The sequence below is a fragment of the Aptenodytes patagonicus genome, chromosome 5 (genome assembly GCF_965638725.1).
Source record: "Aptenodytes patagonicus chromosome 5, bAptPat1.pri.cur, whole genome shotgun sequence".
Lineage (NCBI taxonomy): Eukaryota > Metazoa > Chordata > Aves > Sphenisciformes > Spheniscidae > Aptenodytes > Aptenodytes patagonicus.
This window is the reverse complement of record NC_134953.1, coordinates 49,131,143-49,154,883: the sequence shown is the minus strand read 5'-3', so window position 1 is coordinate 49,154,883 and position 23,741 is coordinate 49,131,143. Positions and strand designations below refer to the sequence as shown.

The window sequence follows — 23,741 nt, the reverse complement described above, 5'->3', positions numbered from 1 at the left end:
TCGCAGTCTCCCTGCATGGTGATCCATGCAGAGCGTCCTTAACGATTTCTGCGGCTGTGCTACCACTGGGCATCACAGCTGCAACTGCCTGTTGCACAGGTAAATGGAGCTGAAGTCATAAAAGTCACAAACTTGGGGCTTGTAATAAGTAAGATTTATGTACCCAGAAGAGCAGAACCTATATTGCTATTAAGGTTCATTCATCTATAGACAGTACTTGTCTGCTCCTTCCTTTAATGTCAGGGTTAGCACGTCATCCCTCCTCGCACAGGATCAGAACTGGTACTTCGCTGTTCGGGACACGGTCAGTGAGCAGCTTTGGAGGCTGGAAAATACAGAAAAGCAAGAGCAGATTCCTACAGCTGGTCTTCCAAAATGTACATCTGTCAGAAATACCAGTTTCATTGTATAAAGTAATCACTAAGGGCTATAGCTAGAGACAACTTATCCCAGAGTAACTGATTTGTTTTCAGCCTAAGTTTCAGGCCAGTCAGGAACAGGTCGTGTTTACTGGCTGTGTAGGAGGTGCTTGCCTTGCTGTGCTCCACACGCCTTCGAAGGGAGAGAGGCATAATATCACCTTTAAGAGGAGATACAAGGGTAAGGCCTAGATTAAGCGAGGAAACACAAGCAATCCTTTGGGGGCAGGTTTGAACCTGAACAGGACCCTAGGAAGAGCGTGCTACACGAGGATGCAGGCGTCCCCACGCCAGGACTCTCCCCTCTCTCCTGAACCCAGCACGAGTTGTGCTTCAATACAGGATCCCAGCCCTGAGGCGGTGCAAGCATCTGGCATGCTGCTGGCTGGAGGAGACAGAGAAAAACCTCTTACAGCTGATCTATCCTGTTTCACTCTTGTACCCCTGCCACTGAGTCTAACAACAGCGTTGTCGATACTTGGACTGTAGCAAATTAATTCTTAGAGCTCATTTCATTCTCACAGGGACTGGAAGATAACTGACGCACCACTGCTCCAGCTGCGGTGAACTTTTAAAACCGTGAGACTTTATCCATGTCCTTTATCCCGGTACAATGCACAGGTATCTCCGGGAAGTAGCACCTAATCTTCCCTTAGGTTGCATACATTGATCTTGGAACTGGTAATGCAAGGTAGCCCCAGGAATGAAATGTCTCCAGAAGCCAGAGCCTGCTCAGTATTCATCAGGGCAGTGAAGAGAAGGTCTTCTCTTCAAGGGCCTCCAAAAGCTTGTAATGATATCCTAAAACTCAGGTATTAGGGAGTCAGTCCTTCAGTGCTGAAGGTGCTGGGTGCCACACTCACTGCCAGGCCTGTGAGTAGAGGTGGTGCTGTGAAGGCCAGTTACATACAGGCATAAGTGGGCATATATTTGAGCTTTAATAGTTTCCACCTGTGTCATTTTTCCTCCCTGGAGCACAGTCAGTAATGGCATCAAAGAATAGCAAGACTTTTCAAGGATCAGACAGTATTTCAGTACGCATCAAGGATGTAGACGTGCTATTGTCAATACTACTGCTTACTACTACTTTGTTCTTCCCTTGGAAACCTAAAAGTCCATCACAGACACTCATCCATAAAGCTTTTGGTCCCTCTGGAAGACAAGGAAATGATGCTTTCCTTTCTCTTAGCAAAAGGAAATATGATGCACAGAGACATCAACAGTCAGGCTCAAAGAAAGGTATTTAGACACTTCTCTTTTGCTCCTACTGAAATCAGGGGGAATCGATGTGTTTCAATGTCTTTGTGGAGTTAGTCCTGAGACCTACCAGTCAGAAGGCTATTTATAGAAAACAGGGGAACACAATGGCTCAAAAAAAAAACCCAAACCAAACCAAAACACCAAAAAGAACCCCAAAAACTATAAAAAGGAAACTTTTTTCATAACAGCAACAAAGAGTTGACTATAATGGCAGATGTCAGCTTGTAAAGGTAAGACTACTGACCTGGATCTCAAAGAGAAGCTGCCTTTGCATTTCCTGGCTTGCATGGATCCACTGATCCACGTTTACACACTACATTCCTCAGAGACACACTCTGGGTTTTGTTGACTGTGTTGGGGTTTTTTCCCAACATTAGGGGTAAATACACAGAGGCAAATACCCAACGGTATTCAAACACATTTGAGAGGGGAGGTCAGGAGGAGCACTCCACAGCTCTCCACATGCAGCAGCATCTCTGGAGTAAATCAAGAGCTGTGTTTCATAGAATCATAGAATCATTAAGGTTGGAAAAGACCTCCGAGATCATCAAGTCCAACCGTCGACCCAACACCACCATGCCCACTAAACCATGTCCCTAAGCACCACCTCTGCACGTCTTTTAAATACCTCCAGGGATGGTGACTCAACCACTTCCCTGGGCAGCCTGTTCCAATGTTTCACCACTCTTTCAGGAAAGAAATTTTTCCTCATGTCCAATCTAAACCTCCCCTGGCGCAACTTGAGGCCATTTCCTCTCGTCCTATCGCTTGTTACTTGGGAGAAGAGACCGACACCCACCTCACTACAACCTCCTTCCAGGTAGTTGTAGAGAGTGATGAGGTCTCCCCTCAGCCTCCTTTTCTCCAGGCTAAACAACCCCAGTTCCCTCAGCCGCTTCTCATTAAGACTTGTGCTCCAGACTCTTCACCAGCTTCGTTGCCCTTCTCTGGACACGCTCCAGCACCTCGATGTCCTTCTTGTAGTGAGGGGCCCAAAACGGAACACAGTATTTGAGGTGCGGCCTCACCAGTGCCGAGTACAGGGGCACGATCGCTTCCCTACTCCTGCTGGCCACACTATTTCTGATACAGGCCAGGATGCCATTGGCCTTCTTGGCCGCCTGGGCACACTGCCGGCTCATGTTCAGCCGGCTGTCAATCAGCACCCCCAGGTCCTTTTCCGACAGGCGCTCCCTTTGGGACATTTGTGATCCAGTGTCCCTGCCATGCTGCTGCATGCCAGAGAGGTCTCCTGACAAACACTGCCTACCTGAAGCCACCTTTCTTTCTCTCAGACCAGTTTTACCAGCTCTCATACTGGTTTTACAGCCCACTGAAGGCTCACTCTGCTATCTGTACTGGGAAGAGTGCTGCAGAGCTGATCTATTTGGGCGTTTTCCCATACCTGGGTTTAGGATTACTGTCCTCAGGGCGAGTTTCACCACCTGCCTCTTTAACCCTGGACAGGTACAGCTGACTGCAGACAATACAGTTACTCAATGCAAAGCAGGCAATACTTGTCTATAGGTTGTTGGAAGAGAAATGAAACAGGTATCTCTCTGCAGTACTTCTGGCCAAGCTGAGAAGTTGGCAAGTGCTGTGTTTCATGAACCCTTCAGTTTGGCTTGCAAAATTCTGAGTTTGGGGGCAACATTTCCTTTAACACCCAAAACGTCTTTGGGGCATCATTCATTAATACTTTATTCATTAACTTATGCAGGAAGCGGTCTGTCCTTGCTTCTGTAAAACCATGGGCTACTGTAGGGAAATGCCAACACCCCGTGGGCCCGGCTAGTGGGATTCCCACCTGCCCAGGCAGTGAAGAGAGCAGGCTCGAGCCCAGCAAAAACTGTTAACTCATTACTGGATGCCTTTCTGTGGGGCTGGACAACATGCAATACTCATGGTAAAGCTCAGCAGGCATAGAGCTGCTCTTCGAGGTACACATCTAAGGTGGTAACTGCAGGCAAGAGCACCCTGTGAGACACAGATCAGTCCTGCCCCTTCATGGGACCGCCTCTGTGGTGCTGAGGGGTCGGGTGGCCGGGGATGGTCTCTGAGGGAGCGCGTGGCACCCTTCCTCCTCAGCGCTGCCGCACTCTCTGATGGAGATGTCGTGTCGGGGGGAACGCCTCCTTGCTTACAGCAAGAGCTGGGTTTGCCCCGTGTGGCCTTCACCGGGGCAGGCGGGAGGGGCGGGCAGTGGGCAGGCAGGGGGGCCAGGCAAGCTCCTGGCCCACAGCCCCCGCCCCGCCCGGCTCCGTCACATGGCCCCTATCCTGCTGCCGAGCCTCCCGGCGCGGTCGCTCGCCTGGGCTCGGCGGTACCTCGGGGTGCCCGGCCTGAGGAGCCGCGCGACAGCCCCGGGAGAGCCGGGAAGCGCAGGGCCCGCGGCGGTGAAGGGAGGCCGGGCCGGAGACCCACCGCCCCGCCCCGAGGGGAGCCCGGCCCCTCCCCGGGCCGCGCATGCGCGGCGGGCTGTCCGCCTGTCAATAAAGCTTGAACAAGCGCCGGGCCGGGGACGCGCGGGCGGGCGTGTTTTTTTTTTTTTTTTTTCTTTTTTTCTTTGAACGAACTTTATTGTTCCTGCGGCGCCGCGCGCGCGGGGATGCGCTGAGGCCGCTCCGCCGTCGGCCCCGCTCCGCCCGGCCCGGCCTCGGCATGTCGGGCAGCCGCCCGCCGCCGCACCCCGCCGCGCCGCCCGCCGCCACCCCGGCCTCCTCCTCTTCCTCCTCCTCCTCTTCGGCGGCCATGGCGCCGGGCTCGTCCTCCTCAGGCGGCGCGGCGGCGCGGCCTGTGCTGGTGGCGGCCGCCGTGTCGGGCTCGGGCGCGGGGCTGGCCCGGCTGGCGGCGGCGGCGCGGCCCGGCGGCGGCGGCGGCTCCTCCGCGGGAGGCGGCGGTAGCGGCGCGGGCGGCGGCAGCAGGAAGAGGCCGCTGCTCACCCCGCTCTGCAACGGGCTGATCAATTCCTATGAGGACAAGAGCAACGACTTCGTCTGGTGAGTGCGATATATCGCGGTAGCGGCACCCGCTACCCCGCTGAGGGAAGCCGGGGCGCCGCCATGGCGGCGGGAAGCCCGGGGTGTGTAAAATACTGTCGGGAGGACGGAGCAGCCGGCAGCGGCACCTCAGGGGCTCTCTGAGGGGGAGGAGGCGTTTGTACGACTAATGGCCCTCGAGGGAGTATGGCTTTCGGGTTCCCTCCCTTCGTGGCTGTTTGTTTGTTTTTTGGCCCTGTGTAGCAGCGTTGCTTTCATCCTCTCTGTTTTTAAGCAAAACCAGGTTATTCCCAGCAGGTTCCTCCTTGAATACGCTCCAGAGCAGCCCAGCTTACCAGAAAGGACCCGCAACCCGATGTGTTTCCTCATAATGTGTTGACATTGCAAGCAAATATCCTGTTTTCCTGGGTGACGTAGCCTTGGCAGGGGCCAGAGGGGCTCTGGCCTCCTGTGGGTTGGATGGCCCCTCCGAAGCCCTCGCACTGCCCTGCTCTGATCTCTGGAAGAGGATCCAGCAGAGGATTTTGTGCTCCTTCGGATGCGGATCCGAGGAGTCTCGTGGTGGTTGATAGATCCAGCAAAGCTGGTGTGGGTTTGCCTCCCTTGCTGGGAAAGGTTGGCTAGTTTGAAACAGCAATAAGGTTTGTGTCAATCTGGCACCTAAAACCAGATGAGTGGGAAATCTTGGCGATGATGAGATAAAGATTTTTCTTGAAGCTGTTCGGATGCTGTCCTTCTAATGTTCAGCCAAAGCTGCAGCTTGTAGCTGGAAATACACTTTCAGCAGAAGTGGTAGACCAAGGCCCACTGCAATGTGTGGTTTGAGAACTGTTGGTAATTTGCATTTTTAAAGAGAGCCCATTGCTAATGGGTTTCAAACCTCCTAACATAAGGAGTAGGTTTGATTTTTATAGCTGGTTGGATGTACTAAAATGTGAGAACAGAAAGTAGGGGTAAGTGTTTGCATCTGAGAGAGACAAACAGTGAGGAGATACTGGAAAGAAGCTTGAGTTGTAGGAGAGTTATGTATTGGAAAGAAACAGTAAAAATAAAGAGGAAGAGAAATGGGGCACAGTTTCCAAGATGACTTTGACAGGTCTGACTTACAGGTGAGGGTTGGATGTTTGGTGTCTCCACAGGACAGGCATTGTCTCAAAAACCTGTAGACTTGATTTTACAACTTTGTAAACTGTCTAGCAGAGTAGATAGGAAATATCCTTGCTACTGAAGTGAGAACCTGAAGCTGCTAAAAAGTTAGTGGCAGGAAAAACAGTAACTACTTCTTACTAGTAATAAGTAATAATAAAAAATTATTGCTTATTACTGTAAGTAGTCTTTTGCTCAGTAGCAGAATTGGGATGAGAGCACAGCTGTAATCAGCTGATGTCCTGCTCTAGGCCATGTTAGGTGGATTTAAGGGCACTTGGTGTGGGAGATGGCTGCATTGCTGTTGGTCATGGGGGATAATTTGATTGCGAATGCCTGTGCCCCTCTGTTCCCTCTGTGGTTATACTCTGGCAGTAGTGGCCTGCAACCATTGTTCCCTGTCCCTTTCTAGTCAGCTGTCACTTCCTATTCTGTTATCTGTCATAGAAATGAGGGTGCTTGAAGGGAAATTACACAAGTTTGTAGGCCAGTTGAGGTATATTAAGATGGTTCAAAAAGCTGAGTTTCTTGGTTCTTTCTTTTCTGCAGGTAAGTACTGTGCATGCTTCAAGGAGAACATGTAATTAGCTGTTTTCTCATTGAGGAGTGCTGCTGGCTGAACAAGTGAGAGGAAAAAAAATCAACTGAGCAGTAATCAGGGCAAAATGTCTTTTCTTGGTATTTACAAGAGCCACATTGGGCATATTGAAGTGCAGGTCAGAAGCTTTAAGAGCAGTCAATGATTATAGTTAACTGACCTGGGTTCTTCACTGCTGTGTGTTTCTGTGAGCTGTAGGGCTTGTTCTTGCTATTAACACTAGCTTCAAATTATAGTATTCCTCTTTTTTTTTTTTGAGTTAGTAATACAGTTATGTAGTACAGAAATAAACTCAACTGGGCAACTGTGGAATTTTGAGCAATGTCCAAGAAGACAGGTGTGTGTGTGTGGGGGTGTTTAAATAATTGATTTAAATAAGCTTTGGATATCTCAGTCTGAAAAGCAGAAGTTTTCCATATGCTGGTTTTTTCCATAAGGACACTTTCAAGATGCTGCTAGCTGTAGGGAACATTTGATAATTTTTCTGAACATGGGCTGTGACTTGCTAGCAGTTAGCTACAGCTGTAAACTCAGCGGTAGAGTCTGCCTGTACCAGACTGAAGGTGGGAAAGAGTAAAGAAGTTTGTGTGAGTTTCAAATGTTAAGGTGCAAGTGGAAATCCTGTAAATAGTGTTAGTGTGTGCAACCTCCCTGCCTGTCTCCTGAAAGTGCTATCTCAGCAATGTGAGGCTTAGGCTTTAACGTAAATGTTGGCATATGTTGCTAGTCTGGGTTGTGAAATGTTTAGCAAGTGTACTCTCAGGAGTTTGCAAGTGTGTACCGTTTGTGGTATGCATCAGCTTCTGCCTGGAAATGTGTAACTCTAGTCAGGAAAGCAAAGAGGCCTGACTTACTGGACAACTTAATTATAAAAGGGGAAACTTTTTGTTTCTCTTAGTGTAGTATGTAGAATTTAAAGGTAGAGTCTGTGCTGCTCCTGCAGCCAGGCCTCTTCCCAGTTGCTTGGAGAGTACCTGAGAGGGAATCCTCTAATCAGAGGATTTTCTCCTGTCCAGCAGTGTAATTGCTTATGGTTTTCCCAGGCCTTACATTAACCTGCCCAATTAGTGGTTGACTAAACCTCTTTAAAACCAGTTACTATCTGCTTTGCTCCCTGGATGGAGGGGATCTCACTGTAGGCTGTCTCTTCAGTGGCTGCCTCTTACCAGTGCTTGTTTCTGAGCTCTGGCATAAATAAGAATGTATGGAAGAGAGGATGCTGCATACTGACCTGGAGAGGTACACCCAACAGACTCTGGTGTGGGAAGGGCTGTGTGCCATGTTTAAAGGTGGACTTGCAGGTTCATTGGTTTTTAACACAGTTCTTTCCTCAGGTGGTTACCTGTTAATGCCAGGCATGGGCTGAGTGTAGTTGTTCGCATGTTTGTGATCTGGCAAACCCCTTTAGTAAGGAATGCTGCACATTGACCGTGGAGGTCACAAACTGAAAACACAGCAAGCTGTTTACATGCCATGTACAATGATGGTTTTATAATCTATTGTTATATTGGAGCTTCATATTGAGTAGATACTAATGGCAAGTGATCTTGCCATTCCTTCACCTTCCGAGTGAAGGACAGAGCCTGCAGCAAGTCCTACTCTCTGCTTAGACCAAAGAGGAGCAGAACAGGAGGGAGATACTGGAATGGGTCTTGTTTGCTGCAGAGCGGAAGGAAATTTGAAACATGTTTAAATTCTGTAGTGACCACTTCAGCCAGGTGTTTGGGTAGCAGCAGGGTGACAGTAGCACTCTTGAGAGGTGCCTTGAAAACAGCTGGCAAAACTTAGAGGCATGAACTTGGCTAAAATGATTTAAAAAATACTTGAGGTCTACCCATAGAGAATGAATGGTAAGCTTTTGCGGTGCTGGATAAAAACTGTTTAGTAAATAAGGCATCAGTATCTGATAAAGAACAGTGACATTTTTGGCTTGCTGAAGTAATTTGCATCCTTTTTACCTGGCTCTGCTGCGTATAACAAATAGAGAATAAGAGCTATCTCATGCAGAGAAGCCTTGATTTCACCATACCTGTGCTTCTCAATTTCGGTGTATACTACAAGCTGTAGTATGTCTCAAGTCCCCATCACTCCACTACTTTCTTAACCTTCCCTCTGTGTTAGATTAACTTAAAACAACTGGTGCATAGCAACTTCCATGTGTTACAGCCAGCTTGGATTCAGTAAATATTAAAAGACATCAATCTTGTTTCCACTTGTAAATCAGTGAGCGTTTCGGGGGGAAACAGTTCTTAATGGAAACTTCAGGCTCTGTTAACAATGACCCTGGCACTGAATGGCTACGTTTGCTGGCTCTGATTGCTTTTTCTCAACTATTTTGGCTCTGTCACTTCTCCAGTCAAACTGGTATGAAGAAGAATAAGTTTGGGAACAGTGGTCTTGGGTGACTGTTGTGTTAGAAGGTAATCTTCATCTTTTTAGCTCTAATTTGTGATGTCCTATTGTGACAGAGGAGCATTACAGCCTTGTTGATTGCTGCACTCTTTAGAGGCAGGGCATTAGGAGCGTGCTGGAAAAAACAGATCTGGCCCTGTAGGGAATAGCAGTTTTTAGCATGATAGAGAGTGGGACTATGTTACACAGCATGACTAAAAGAAGGCGAAGAAGTTAAGCTGTTCATCACCAGTGGGGAGAAGCCAGCCTCAACACTCACATAACCGTAAGTCTTTGACTTTCTTTTTTTAAAGGCCAGATAATAGAATGCAAAGATGCCTAAATCTCCTCTTATTAATTCACCCTTGTTGGCTAAGTTTGGTCCTAATTTATTTGGACTAAACAGTGCCTTGAAACTAAATAACTTCTAACTCAGAAACAGTGACTTGAACTCCTGAAGTTGGTGCTACTCAAGACAAATGATGTGCAGAGAAGGGTCTGTCAGAGTGGAAGAGGGACAGGTGTGTGTTAATTATTTTGGAGGCTTCTTTTGAGGAACAGAATTGGTGGCTCAGTTGGTTCAGAGAGTAGCATTCTGGTTTGATTCACTTGCCTTTACATTGTGTTTATACAGGCGATTTGGTGGAATATTTAAGACAACCTGGTTTGTATGTGAGGTTGGACAAACCTTTTATGGCATCCATGTTTTCCAGTTTGGTTGTTTGGAGGAGAATTGTACTCGCAGGGGCCACAGCTTCCCCTCTATGGGCTTAAATAATAAGTGTTTATTTAAGAGGTGTTTCCTCCTTCCTATTTTTAAATGCCTAAAGGGGTAACAGATGTTATATCCTCTAAAATGGATGACAGAAAGGGGGAATGACTTCTGTGGAGTCCTGACAAGGGGAGAAATTGAGGTGCTTCCCTTCCCTGCTCAGCCAAGCATTGCGTATTTCAGTCTAAGATCTGGGGTTTTGATCTTGGATTCAAAAAGATTTGTGCTTTTCAAAAGTTGTTAACAGTTTATTAACAGCTTATTCTGTGGGAACTGCCTTGTTGGCAGAAGGTGGGAGGAGGCTGTTTCTGAAGAAGACAAATGCTGGTGAAAACCACTCTGAACTGAGATGGGTGTGGACTTGTGGGAGTGAGAGGAGAGCATCTGGATCTCTGTAAGGGCTTGAAAGCAAGGTGAAGCTTGTGACACAGCTGATACATGTGTTATGTGCAGAATTGTGACATCACTGTCCACAGCATCTTACTGGATAGCTGGCCAAGACCTGAAGATGAGTATCTATGTATGTGACAGCATATCTTACCAGCTGTCAGGGATAGCAGCTGTAGGAGTCACTGGAAGTAAGATGCATCTCTCCTCTGCTTTCATTTGTGTTTCATTTTCCTTTCAAACATGTCACAGCCACTTGATGATGAGACAGATTTCTTCCACTACCCATCTCACTGAATTCCTATGTTTCTTGTCTTGCTCAGGTTCCCGTGGAGCACTGCTTGCTTGCATATCCTTCTTTTCAGCTCCCTGCTTGGTCCTTGGTGATCCTTCACAGAGAGCTGTCTGCACTTTGGTCATGAACTAGTCTTGGGAAAAACTAAAGCCTTTGCTTCCATTTGCATGCCTCTGTCTTACTTATGAACAGTCCCATATTCTACCTTTCCTGTCTTCTCCTTTGACTTTGTAACGCTGTGCTTGTCTGTTGGTTCCCTCTTCCAGTCGCATGGTACCTTCATTGTGCTCTTCAGCAGCCAGCCTGCTCCCTGGCAGTGCTCTGCAGGCATGCCCCCTCGTTGGCACCTTCTTTCTCCTCCTGCTTATTAATTCTGGTTCTCATGATATCATTACTATTTCTGTTCTGCTCTGCCTCTTCACATTTTTTTTAATTATAGATAGTTATTGGCTGAAAAAAGGAAGGCTAACTAATTTTGGTGTAATTTATAAATACCTTATGTCTGTTCATGTAAGAAACAGGTTTTTTACATTCTGTTTGAGACCTAGTACAGATGGTTAGGTTCTTCTGCAGCCTTGCTTGTTGAAGGTACTCTGGCTTTGTTTGGGTGGTTTGCAACTGTTGAAAGCTTCAAGGGTGAACACTTACCTGGTTTCTAATTGTAGCAAGCTGTAGTATCATTCTGAGTTCAAAGAACCATTGATTGCCTGTTTGATCTTTATACTGCCTGGTTGCTGTTGTGCTTCATGTGTCCTCTTTCATTTTACAAATAGAAAATATTACCTAAGTGTGATTAGGTGGCTGCTTTGAATTAATAATACTTTCCTTCATTTTTAACATAAAAAAAATCTTTGTGATTATTTTTGTTGTTTTTTTTGTTTTCAGCCCTATCTGTTTTGATATGATTGAAGAAGCCTACATGACAAAATGTGGACACAGCTTCTGGTAAGATTTTTTGTATTGTGCAAAATGTCCATCTCTTACAACGCGTGAGGACTGATGTTGCTGTGAATCCCTTTCCTTCCGAGTTTTTGTTACTTTTCTGTCTTCTGTCCCTGCACTGAAGAAAGAGGTTGAAATAAAATTTTAGAAGATGGGTACCAGTTAGATTAAAAAAGTTGTCTTAGTGTTTAAAACAAAAAAAATTTTGTGCCACCATATTTCCTCTGTGAAGAAGTAAAATGGTCATAAACTGCTGGTAGCATCCAGTACCCAGAGTCAGAACAGTTTGTCAACTTATCTCTCGGAAATGCAAGGTGTCTCTTACCACCTGAAGCAGTGGATCTCACCTCTATAGAGGTCATGGGAGTGTGTGTTGGTGTTGGGAGGTCCTCCTTGCCTTTGTGCAAGACCATATGCAGTTTGAAGTGGCTTGCACATTGTCTATTGCAATTCTCTTAAACTTCTTGAGAGGATATGCTTCAGGTTTGTTTCTGTTGTATTGAATTGGTCCAAGGTCCACTTATTTTCCAGTGTGTTATCTCTGGCTGTCACAAGGAGCAAATGTTTTGTGGAGAAGTACAAGAACCCTCCAGGGGCAGGTGCAGAACTATCTGCTGCTCCTGCTCTCAACTAGGGATTGGAATAAATGTTGAACCATGATGTTTTAATGTCCCGTATACATTACTCTTACAGTGTCTGTTAACTAGAAGTAAATCGCCTACCTTTTACAAGAAGTAGTACTTTAGTAGCATAAAGCACTTCCTCAAGCTGCAGATTCGATTAACTTTCAGAAATGTTTTGACCTGCAACAGGTAAAATAACAGCTGATTTTGTGCCTTCTATGGTAACGCTTTATTCTTGTGATCTGTAACTTTTTTAAAAGTCCAAGATGAGAAGCATTCAAATATCTTTATTTAGAAAGAACAGAGCAATGTTGTCACAGGATGTCTTTACCAGCAGTCAACGTGAAGCTAGGTTCTTAGTGAGATGCTTAAACTTGATGCTAAAGTGCGTCTTGTAGTTACTCTGTTCCTCAAATAGCTAACAGCTCAACAGAGAGCACCTCTGAAGTCACTTCTGGTGAGTACAATAGCCAGGGGGTTGGGGGGAAATGTAAGAAGTTGGTGAAGGTGTTTCTTCTGTGCTCAATTACCCAAAATGCACAATAGCTTTTAATGTTGTTTGATAAGTATTTAGTTAATCTAGAAGAGTTGCTTCTGAATAATGCAGTCTGTCTGTTAGCTCTACCTGTGGAAGAGGGGCATAAATTCGAGATGGAAGTGTGGCTGAAGTATCCACGTTGCCACAATCTTCGGGGAAATAAGAGTGAAGTACTTACTGAATTACCTTTTGTAATCCTTGCTGAGAAACTTTGCTCTCTTTCTGCTGTAGTATGCTCTGAGTTAATATTGGAACATTTTTGACTCCACTGTAGGATCTTGCAATGCAGCTTTTAGTTGGCAACACAGAGTACACATCATCTAAGGTTGATATTATTTACCTTGTGCTTGTGTTTTGTTTCTTCATGTTTGCTCACTTTTTCTGTTTCTTGTTTTTTATGTTTTTAAACAGCTATAAATGTATTCACCAGAGCTTGGAGGACAATAACAGGTGTCCCAAATGCAACTATGTTGTGGACAACATAGATCATCTTTATCCCAACTTCTTAGGTGAGCTCTAGGCTTGCTTGCATGAGAAACATCTTAGTTGTTAAGGAAGGCAGGCACTTGTACATTTATTGTGTAAATAACTGGCTTCTGGATATTGAAAATAAAATCCAAACATCAGTCCTTTGGTCAACTGTGTTTTTTATTAAAAAAAAAAAAGTGGTTAGTAGTATAAGTCATTAATACACCACTGCCTCCAGCAGTTCTGTATGCTGAGTTACAGGAGTGAGACTGACTTGCTGGTGTTTGCCTCTTAAGAAAAGCAAAACAAAGATGTTTTTCTGATGGCTAGAGATTTGAATCTCTTTATTTACTTTTGTTTTCTTGCACTGTTGTCTGTCTAATAATCAAGAACATGCCCTGTTTACAAAGCATGGACACTGAAGGGGAGGAGGCTGAATTACATATTGTACTATTTTGGCTACTGTAATGAGGTCCATGTGATGTATGTATGTGTAAATTAGATACAGAGAAAATATTCATACACATACCTATATGCAATCCTAAATGATTGCTTCTTAAACAGAGGAGGGAAATGTTCCTAACTGGAAATAGAGTTTAAAACTTTGTTACGGGGAGAAAGGATCAAAGGAAACACATTGCAGTGTGAAATATAAAAATTAAATCAAATCTTGATTTCATGTGCTGGGATATCCATTTAATAGTAAATAGATTAAAAGCCCCAGTAGCCAAGGAATACTTCAGAAATGGGCATCCTGATTTAGACCCAAGCATGTTGTGCCAAAGGTGGTGCTGAGGCAGGTCTTGGAGGATGTGTTAGGCCATAGAGCATTGCTTCCATGCACCTACATTCAGGGGTTTCAGATCTGTATTGGGGGGGGGGAAACAGATGTGAGGAGGGGGAAGAGCTTGTATATACGCGTGTGTGAAGTGTTGAGGTTATCTTTCTCTCTTTGCACCATTCACTAAATTGGTGTGAAATAAAACTGTAGCAAAAAGAGATCTTTAAAAATGCATATAGTGATTAAAGGAAAATGTTGTTCTATCTGGCTGTGCTTGTTTTCAGCCTGTAGTAAATCAGTTAATGTTTTAACCTCCTTCATACTCTTCTGTGATACACTTCTGCCTTGGAGTTGAAAAAACTGTCAAAGAACCATGGGTGCTTAGAGAAAGGAACTGAAGCAATTTGGGGAATGTGTAGGCATTGTATTTGTTGATGATTTTTTAAAAAAATCTTTATATACTTTATGAAAAAATCAAGGAATAAATAGGTGAGGAAAAAATGGAGACATCTTCCACTGTTTTAATTGCTGATAAACTTACTGTGGAATTAATAACTAAAGTAAAAACATTGAGGTAGAATTTTTCATACTTTTTTGTGAACTTTAAATCCAACTCTAACATCCTATTTATTTATGTTTTTAGTCAATGAACTTATTCTTAAACAGAAGCAAAGATCTGAGGAGAAAAGACTCAAACTGGACCATTCAGTGAGTAGCACCGTATGTTCCAACTTTCTTACTTTATATTTATTTAATGGTTCTGTACAGCAGTTGTCATTATGTGGCTTAATTTAGAAGAAATTATACTGTTGAGCTGATGCTTTAACTTGCTTTATGTGGGAATAATACCAATATCAATGGCAGTAGATCCCTTCAACCTTGTTCTTCCTGCCAGCAATATACGTGTAGAGGCAAGCTGTGTTAGCATAGCTAAGTGTCATATGATGTATTGAATATAATCTGGGAAACTACCCATGGAAACACACTTGTTTAAAGGTAATAATTTTCATTCAGTGTTGGAAATTACAGCTACAATGAGAGTAATGGATGATTAGAAGTGCCACGGGCTTGTCTGATCACGTGTGAGAAGTTGTGTCCTACAGGGAAATTGGAGGAAGGCTAATACCAACCACAAGAGGGAGAAGGATGTGTTCGGAGTACTGGTGTTCTGGCTCTGATCCCAGATAAAACTGCCTGGATATCTTCCAGACTTGCTTCATGTCACAGAATCAGAACATGATCTGTGTTCTCAGTTAATGAAAACCCCTGTACAGCAGCAGTGGATGCTCTTGTACATTAAGATCAAAAAGAATGTGACATTAACCAGGAAACTTGCATATTTGTCTTGCTGTGTCTGGCTTCCTTCCTTGGCTTCTGTAATTCATAAATAAGGTTGCAAAGTAATACTAAAAATCAGAGCCCCTGTTTTTTTAGTTAAAAACACCCCTCTATTGAAGTGTAATTAGTTTAGGGGCTGCATTGCAGAAACCAGTGCTTTCAGCAGTTGCATGCTTTAGGAAAGAGCACGCTTTAAGGATTCATTGGTTTACTCACAGTAAGTTTTTATATTCAATATAAAATATGCATAAACCATATCTGGCTTAAAATGCACACAATTGACCTGAAGGCATGTACAGTAACTTCTTGGAAATTGGTTCTACTCTTTCTCATAGTGCACCTTTAAAAACTATGCCTGTAGATGCATCTATGTTAGATAACTACCAGTAAGTGGAAATCTACTGTGACTTCATGCCCAAACCAGTGTTGTGTCTACCTTTTGGCAGCAAATAAAAAATACCAACATCTCTAAAAAGAGAAACTTGCTGTTGTACCAGCTCCTTAATGTTCCTGTTCTCTTCTTGTATTACTTTTGGTATTAAGAGAAGTAATTCAAGACACATTGCCGTGAATGCACTGTTTTGTGGTCATGGATTTGTCTCATTAAGAAATCATGTGAAGGCATCTTTGAAGCTTTCTGAGTAGTAGTACATCTAACTAGTACATTAGTATGTTAAAGTTTGTCTCAAATCTTGTTGACTTGCTTAAAAATTATATTTTTTCCAGTTGTTCCAGATTGAAGTTGAGTTTTTGCCTGTGTGGTTTCAACAGGTTCTGTTGAGAGTTGTGTGAAAAGTTAAAAGTTGTGTATTCTACATGGATGTTACACATTTTATTTGTCTTAATCTAGCCAATACAAATAGACTACAACCTCTTAGAAAATGTCTGGTTTAGACTGGATGGCATTTCTAGTTCTTGCAGATTTAAATATCTTGATCTAGTGTCATAACTTTTATAGGGCAGGATTTTTTAATCCAGCTTTGTTTCTTAGAAGGCTTAAAGACCTTTCAGCTGCTGCTGTTGGTTCCTGAGGCTTTTTAATGTAAGGCTATGTTAGCATTAACCTATTATTCAGGTTTTCCTGTGCTAAAAGATACTTTTTTTTATTTTTTACTGACAACGAGAAGAGCAAACAGCCTGTAGGGAAGAATGGGCTGCATGGTAGCATGCTGGCTCTCTGAGGAGTCCTTGTCAGCTCTAACAGGTTGAATGAGAAGATCACCCTGATGAGCTCCATCTTCTTTCCTGCTCTCACATTTCCCATGAAAATACTCTTAAAAGGAGTAGTGTGGGAGGTGAGAATAGAAAAAATAAGCTGATGCTACCTTCGTCCATTTGAATTTAGCATGAGGGCTCTACCCTTGGTTAAAAAAATTAAAAGGTATTGCCACTTAACACTATTTCAGATAGATGTAATCCAACTAAGCTTGGATAAACATGTTTTTTTCCTCCCCTTAGAAATATGTTCTCAGAAACTGGGGCACAAATCAGATAAAATTGTGGCTGTGAAATAATCTCTTCCTAGCAGCAGCTATGCTCTCATAAAGCACAAATATCTCCCGAATAAGATAAGCAATTACACAGTAGGACAGAAGAGCTATATCCTGTACACGTGGGAGAATTGGGAATTCTGATTCCTGAAAATTGGTTTGAAATTTTTACAAAGGGATGAAATACTGCAATGTTGCTTTTAATATCTGTTGCTGGATATAGCTCTGGATGGCTTGAACTCTCCGTCTTTCCAACATTTCTTGTTCTCTTTCTAGAATGGCCATAGGTGGCAGATAATTCAAGATTTGTTGGGAACTGATCAAGACAATCTTGATTTGGCCAATGTCAACCTGATGCTGGAGCTGCTGGTGCAAAAGAAGAAGCAATTGGAAGCAGTAAGAAGTTTCTCCTGTCTTACTTAATGAACACCATTGTCTAGTTAGCAGTTTTTTCTTTTCATCCTTTTATCTTCTTGAAGTAAGATTCTATTGCTGAATTAATTGCTCAGAATTTTCTCTTGCATCTTGGTGTTGAAGGGTTGGCCATCTTACTGACCTTTGTAGCAAACTAACGTTTCAACTGTGATGCCTATAACATGCTTATAGTGTTGCTGCCAGCAGGGTTGTATAAACAAACAGGGAAAATGGAAAAGGATAAGAGAAAGTGGCTAGCAGAACAGAGAAATGCATATGAAGATGTTTGCTAATTGTCTGTTACACAAGTAAATATCAGATCTTTCTTGGTAATAAGCATGAAGTCTAAAATATAGGTTAAGGAATAAACTCAGTGAACATGTGAAAAAGATAACACCTTTTAGTCTTTACTGGAACTGATAGAACCTGAATGACTGCCATCCCTGAAGACTTTTTTAGCATTTAATGCTCGAAAGAAAAGTTCAGATGTCTTGTTTATGAGGCTGGTTTGAAGATTTATACAACATGAAGCAAGCTGTTCCTATGATTTAACTGAAATGTAGTTGGTTTGGGATAGTTCTCATGTGTTTGGCCGTTCCATGGTGTTGGTCTCAAGTGACCGTTTTCCATTTGAGAGACAGACCTTCTAAATTAAACTGGATTACAAAATTTGACCTAGTGAACTTTGGGTAGGAGGGTGGGTTTTGATGGTGCTTTAAAACAGGTGAGTAAAAGTTGTATTGGGAATGGCTTATCTTATTCACTCTTGCAGAATTAATTTTTAGACAACTTGTGGTTCTGATGGAAGGAAAGTAACCCGAAAATATGTTTACTGACTACTAGCAAAACTGTTATGTTACCTTATTGCGTGGGGACTTGTACCTAACTTTTTTATTGTGGTTCAGTGAAGATATGGTGGGAGTATGGTTTCTAACTTCAGAGTAAAACTTTTTTTTCCTCAAGCCTTTTTGTGTCATTTGTGACAAGTCTGAAACAAAGAAGGCACAGGACTGAGTGTATGGGTGCTTCTGAGCAGGAATATCTTTCAAGGATACTAAGCATTAAAAACAAAAACACAGCTGACACTTAACAATTTAAAAACATTTTTCTTTTCTAGTTTTACTTGCTTAACTTTCATTATCACCACAGGGGTGGGGAGGAAGAAAATAATCTCAGAAAAGTAGTAGTCTTGCATCTGAATCTCTTTTCCTGTCCTATCTGCCTTTAATGGATTCTGCGTGCTCCTATGTCTTGATCATTTTTGAGTGTATGTTCCCAGTCCTTTAATAATAAATATTTCAGTAGGTTGTGAAAATAAGTCTCAGAATGCTGGCATAGGATTAGGGCTATATTAATGCTGGTATGTAGGTTTTATTTTTCTTTCCTCATGTGCTGCTTATCTTGCCCTGTCAAGTTTTTGGCCAATTCGGGTGAAAATATTAAGCTGATGGTTGAGATAAATGACCTGTTACGGAAAGATTGGAAAGGGATGTTTTAGTTACATCAGTGACTTTATTGTTGTCTTCTACTCTGGAGGAATCTTCAGCAGTAATCTCTTTACATAAACACAAATGTTAATTTTGGGGGGAGGTGTTTTTTGTATAAATATTTCATGCTTTAGTATGTTAATCATGAAGTAGATGCTAATGATCTTCCAGGGTAGAAGATGAGTCTGTGAAGAACCTGTATCCCAAAAACAATTTCAGATGCAGTACCAAAAAAACTGAAAAGCATTTCAACTTATTAGTAAGTCTTCAGTAATGCACAAACAAGAGCTGTTACAATGATTTCTGTCTTCATGTAAAAACCTGTCGTGAGCCAAACAAAACCTTAAAACCTGTGAGGTAAAGTAAAACTACCAATCTTAAAACTGCCTTAAGTTATTTTCTCTTCCTCACCTCTAAATGAAAGCTGTTACTGTGCTAAGTGTGGATTTCTGTGTATAAAATGAATGTTTCTCTTAATGTATATGGAAGAGTTACACTTCCTTACTTACTGTGTTACAGGAGTCCCATGCTGCCCAATTGCAGATCCTTATGGAATTTCTCAAAGTTGCCAGGAGAAACAAACGAGAGGTAACTTGCTTTGTGTTTCAGTGGGTGAGGTGTTGTCTGCTGCTTTCTACCAGTTCATTTCTATTTAAGTGATGTGTTAGCCTGGCATTATCTCTGCAAAGAAAAAGGCAAAGTGTGTTTGGGGAAGTCTCAGGCAGAGGACACGTGGGTTTCAAGGAAAATTAATCTCTCTACATGTGACAGCTTCAATTTTTAATTGCTTGCCTTTTTGTCTCACCCTGGTGAAGCATGTGGGAAGAAGGGAGCTTGAGGATAGAGATTCCTCACTGTAAATTTACATCAAATTCTTGAAACGAGATTTTTCTGTGATGGGAAAACTGAAGGATGAGGGAGGAGTGAAATTGTCACTCAATTTTTTTTCTTTTAGTGTATCAAATGCCATGACTAATGCTGTGTCATAAAAGAATGACTATTCTGTGCTCTTTCCTTATTTGTCTCAAAATGAGTGTCTAAGGAATGAAAGGGGGTTCCATAATCACACACGCAGTCTTTCATGGTTTGGGACTTATCATTTATAATGTCATGCAGTGTGTAAACCCTAGTACCAGAAATATCCCAGAAACCTAGAAAAACAATCATGAAAACAGCAAAAGGACAAGCTTTCTTGGAGGTCATGGGTTTTGATGAAAGATGTGAAGAACATAAGACCAAACGGTGTGACTAAGGTCAAACTTGAACTATGTAAAGGCGATGTGTGCAAGAAGCCTTGTCCAGAATGGATTGAGGGTCTGGTTATGGAGTCATCCCAAAGCAAGTTGTTCAGAGTCTGTCCACCAACAGATATGCATGGCCTTCTGACCAGAATCAAGAGGGCTAATGGAAAGGAACTAACCAAAGGGGAAAACTAAAGTTGCACTTGTGGAGTATGAGACCTACTAGGCTAGGCATAGTATCCCACGAGAAGTGATGAAATACTGTTTATTAGGATACCTGAATGTTAAAGGAAAATGTGAGAACCAAGATATTCTCTAGTGTACTAGACGTATCAGTGAAGACAAAATGGCATGCTTCCACTTTTGATTCTGTTTAGTATGAAGCATACTACTTGTTTGATCCTTCAGGGTTGGAAAAAGCAGAGAAATACGTATTACTGTTTTTTGCTTAAATAGCAAAGGCACAAGCAATGCTCAAAACCATTGAGGTATCTTTTAGCTTTCATTTTTTTGAATGCTGGTAGAAGTTATTTTATAGCGACTTAATCTACAAACACCTCCCATCTTCAGAATGTCTACTTTCATTTTCTTGTATTCATGCTTAGTATTATGCAGAGAATTTCAGAAGCTTGACCCATCTTCACTGCAGAATTAATGCTGGCTCTGGCCATTGTCCATCGGCTCTCATTAAACACCTTCTGTCAGGATTTGGTGCAGCTTGAGGGACTGTTAAGATATTGGGGAAGTTTCCTGGTAATGCTGCCTTTGTCTAGGAGGTAAATTGAGAAGTAGGTGCTTCAGGAGGTTCATACACAGCTTAGCTGGGGTGCTTTTCCTTGAGTAATCCTGTGATGATTCAATGCAGGGTGTTTGGGGCAGTACCATGAAGTCAGTGATGCCTTGCTTTCTCCTTCCCCAGTTGAAACTGAGTTAGAACAACTCTCACAGAAGGAGGGGCTGTTGATACCTACTTTAATTTGCATATGTTGAGTGGGAAGGATGAAGGGAAGGGAAATTGCATAGCTTCTGGTTTTTAACATACTGTAGCACAGTGTTCCACCACTGACTATGATTTTCAGCACCTGGGAAACCTTTCCCATCTCGTGCATTTGCCCTTGGCTTTAGTAATAATGTACAAGGATAGCATCTTTTTTTAAGGCTAAAGAAACTTAATTTTGGGTGCAGATCCTCTGAATATGGCCTTGGGAACATCCTGAAGCCTACTGGGACACATAGCTTATTTCAGATCCTCTCTGTCCCTGCTTATGTGTTCCCTCTGTCAAGACTTCCTCTAATGTTATTTGTTACTCCCCTTTATATTCAAACGTGAAATGCAGACTGTCATATCTCAAAAGACTTCTGTGCAGGCCTGTCAGTTCTGTCCTTGCCATAGTGGTTAGTGTCTGGCCTTGCCATTTATTTTGAAGGTCTATTGGGTTTGTGTGGCAAGGTTTTGGTAGTGGGGGGCTACAGGGGTGGCTTCTGTGAGAAGCTGCTAGAAGCTTCCCCTATGTCCGATAGAGCCAATGCCAGCTGGCTCCAGGACAGACCCGCTGCTGGCCAAGGCCAAGCCCATCGGTGATGGTGGTAGCGCCTCTGTGATAACATATTTAAGAAGGTGGGGGGGAGAACTGCAGAACTGCAGCCAAAGAGAAGAGTGAGAATGTGAGAGAAACAACCCTGCAGACATCAAGGTCAGTGACGAAGGAGGGGGAGGAGGTGCTCCAGGTGCTGGAACAGATTCCCCTGCAGCCCATGGTGAAAGACCATGGTGAGGCAGGCTGTTCCTGTGCAGCCCATGGAGGTTAAAGGTGGAGCAGACATCCACCTGCAGCCCATGGAGGACCCCACACCGGGGCAGGTGGATGCCTGAAGGACCCTGTGGGAAGCCTGTGCTGGAGCAGGTTCCTGGCAGGACCTGTGGACCCATGGAGGGAGGAGCCCATGCTGGAGCAGGTTTGCTGGCAGGACTTGAGACCCCGTGGGGGACCCATGCTGGAGCAGTCTGTTCCTGAAGGACTGCACCCTGTGGAAGCGACCCCATGCTGGAGCGGTTCGTGAAGAACTGCAGCCCGTGGGAAGGACTCACATTGGAGAAGTTTGTGCAGAACTATCTTCTGTGGGAGGGACCCCACGCTCGAGCAGGGGAAGAGTGTGAGGAGTCCTCCCCCTGAGGAGGAAGGAGTGGCAGAGACAATGTGTGATGAACTGACCACAACCCCCACTCCCTGTCCCCCTGTGCTGCTGGGGGGAGGAGGTAGAGAAATCAGGAGTAGTTAAACCCAGGAAGAGAGAGGGGTGGGGGGAAGGTGCTTTTAAGATTTGTTTTTATTTCTCATTATCCTACTCTGATTTGATTGGTAATAAATTAAACTAATTTCCCCAAGTTGGGTCTGTTTTGTCTGTGATGGTAATTGGTGAGTGATCTCCCTGTCCTTGACCCATGAGCCTTTCGTTATTTTCTTTCCCCTGACCAGCTGAGGAAGGGGAGTGATAGAGTGGCTTTGGTGGGCACCTGGCATCCAGTCAGGGTCAACCCACCACAGGGGGAAATGAGGACTTGTCAGACTTACTGCTAGCAATTTTTCTTTTCACTTGATAAGGATAAGAAAGATGAGAACCAGTGGATAGAAGCATGGAAAATACAGCCCAGTCAGTAGGAGAGTTTTAGAAAGATACCAAAATCTGTCATCAGCAATCAAGATATACCCACAGATGAAATTAAGCCAGTTAATGCTTCCTTTCTAGTAAGTCCCAAGGTCCTCCCTGTAGCTGGTGGAGTTTGTGACAAGTACTCCTTTCTGGAGGGAGTTTTCTGTGTGGATAATAGAGGAGCTACTGTTTGGGAAAGGGCATGGGTTATGTCGGCAGTGAAGATGTATCCAGGCTGCAGAAAGCCTAAGATGCTAGTTTGGAAGCTGAGAAGGGGGGGGGTTAAGTGGCCACATTAAAAATGCAGTAAAGCAAAGGAAGGTTATCAGAGCTTCAAAGTTTACTGTAGTTTCTCTTGATGCTGTAATAGGTGACTGTTTAAGAAATAAGGATGGAACTCAAGGAACATGTGTGGACCCTGGAACACTTCTATGATGTACTGCACATAGCTATGAGTCATATGAGCAGGCTTTATTATGGGGAGGAACACTACCTTTTTTCCTTTCCTAATTCAAACCTGGTTCTAGTAAAGATGACTGCAGAGTAATTGCAATTTTACTCACTAAGCCATAGCTGCAATATAAAGTTCTTAATAAATAAATAAAAACTTCTTTTGTGTGTGGCTGAGAGTGCCCGATCCAAATTTTTAGCTTAGAAGTTTAAAGGAATATAAAATTGCCTGGTAACTTTGTTTCTTAATATGCCTCTTTGAATATTATTTATTGCATGATTTTATTAACAGGTTTTATTTATTACATACTGCAAGTTCTTACATAAAGACTAGGTCCTTTGTTAGTTAATACAGATACTGCCTTAGAGTTAATGTACCTGTATAATATTTCGTAATATGTTCAGAGCACATAGTTAATCACCTGTAACCCTCCTTGCTTACTTCACTCATAAGTTTCATGGGTTTTTTCTCCTGCCTTCATGAAATGGTGACTTCTGAGCTTATTGGAGGGGGTTTATATCTAGAAGACTTGTATTTAAGAATTCAGAATATTGCCGTAGTCAAGTATTTTGACAAATGCCTCTTTCTTGCACTTTCATCGTTTCTCTAAAAGATAAATGTGACGTTCAGCACCTGCAGAAGTTTCTATTAGAAATCCTGTTTTGATGTGTTCATAACTTTCTAAAACATTGATCTTTCAAGCTGAAAGTTACTGCATGTTTCTTGCACAAAGGTATTTACAAGTCCTTTTTTAAGTTTATATATTTTTTCTTTTTGACCTGTGGCAATGTGGCAAAAACCAAATCCTTGGCAATAGTAATAGAAAAAAATTTCTTACTTTGAAAAAAGATTGAAAACAAATGGCTAAAGCTTGAAAATACTTTTTCAACAAAATAACATAGTTTGGAGGGGAGAAATGTATCGATCATTCATGATAGTTGGTTGTCTCTAAGGCGAACTTAGCATGGCTGCGTGCCTTTCCGTATGTGTGCACAGTTAATTGAACGTACACTCTCCATTTTTTGTGATCCAGCAGCCTCTTCTGTTGA

General features: G+C 43.2%; 1 protein-coding gene across 2 annotated transcripts in view; it reads left to right on the top strand.

Annotated features, from left to right (window-relative positions):
• The first annotated feature begins 4,311 nt into the window (after positions 1-4,311).
• COP1 (COP1 E3 ubiquitin ligase) overlaps positions 4,312-23,741 on the top strand; it is a 130,739-nt gene continuing 111,309 nt past the window's right edge. The window contains exons 1-6 of one of the 2 annotated variants that reach the window (XM_076339641.1): positions 4,312-4,678; positions 11,153-11,212; positions 12,782-12,879; positions 14,263-14,339; positions 16,724-16,843; positions 18,868-18,936. In XM_076339641.1, coding sequence (XP_076195756.1) covers positions 4,341-4,678; positions 11,153-11,212; positions 12,782-12,879; positions 14,263-14,339; positions 16,724-16,843; positions 18,868-18,936 — 762 coding nt within the window. In that variant the 5' untranslated portion in view covers positions 4,312-4,340. The remainder of the gene's footprint in view (positions 4,679-11,152; positions 11,213-12,781; positions 12,880-14,262; positions 14,340-16,723; positions 16,844-18,867; positions 18,937-23,741) is intronic. The other variant, XM_076339642.1, reaches the window with a different exon arrangement.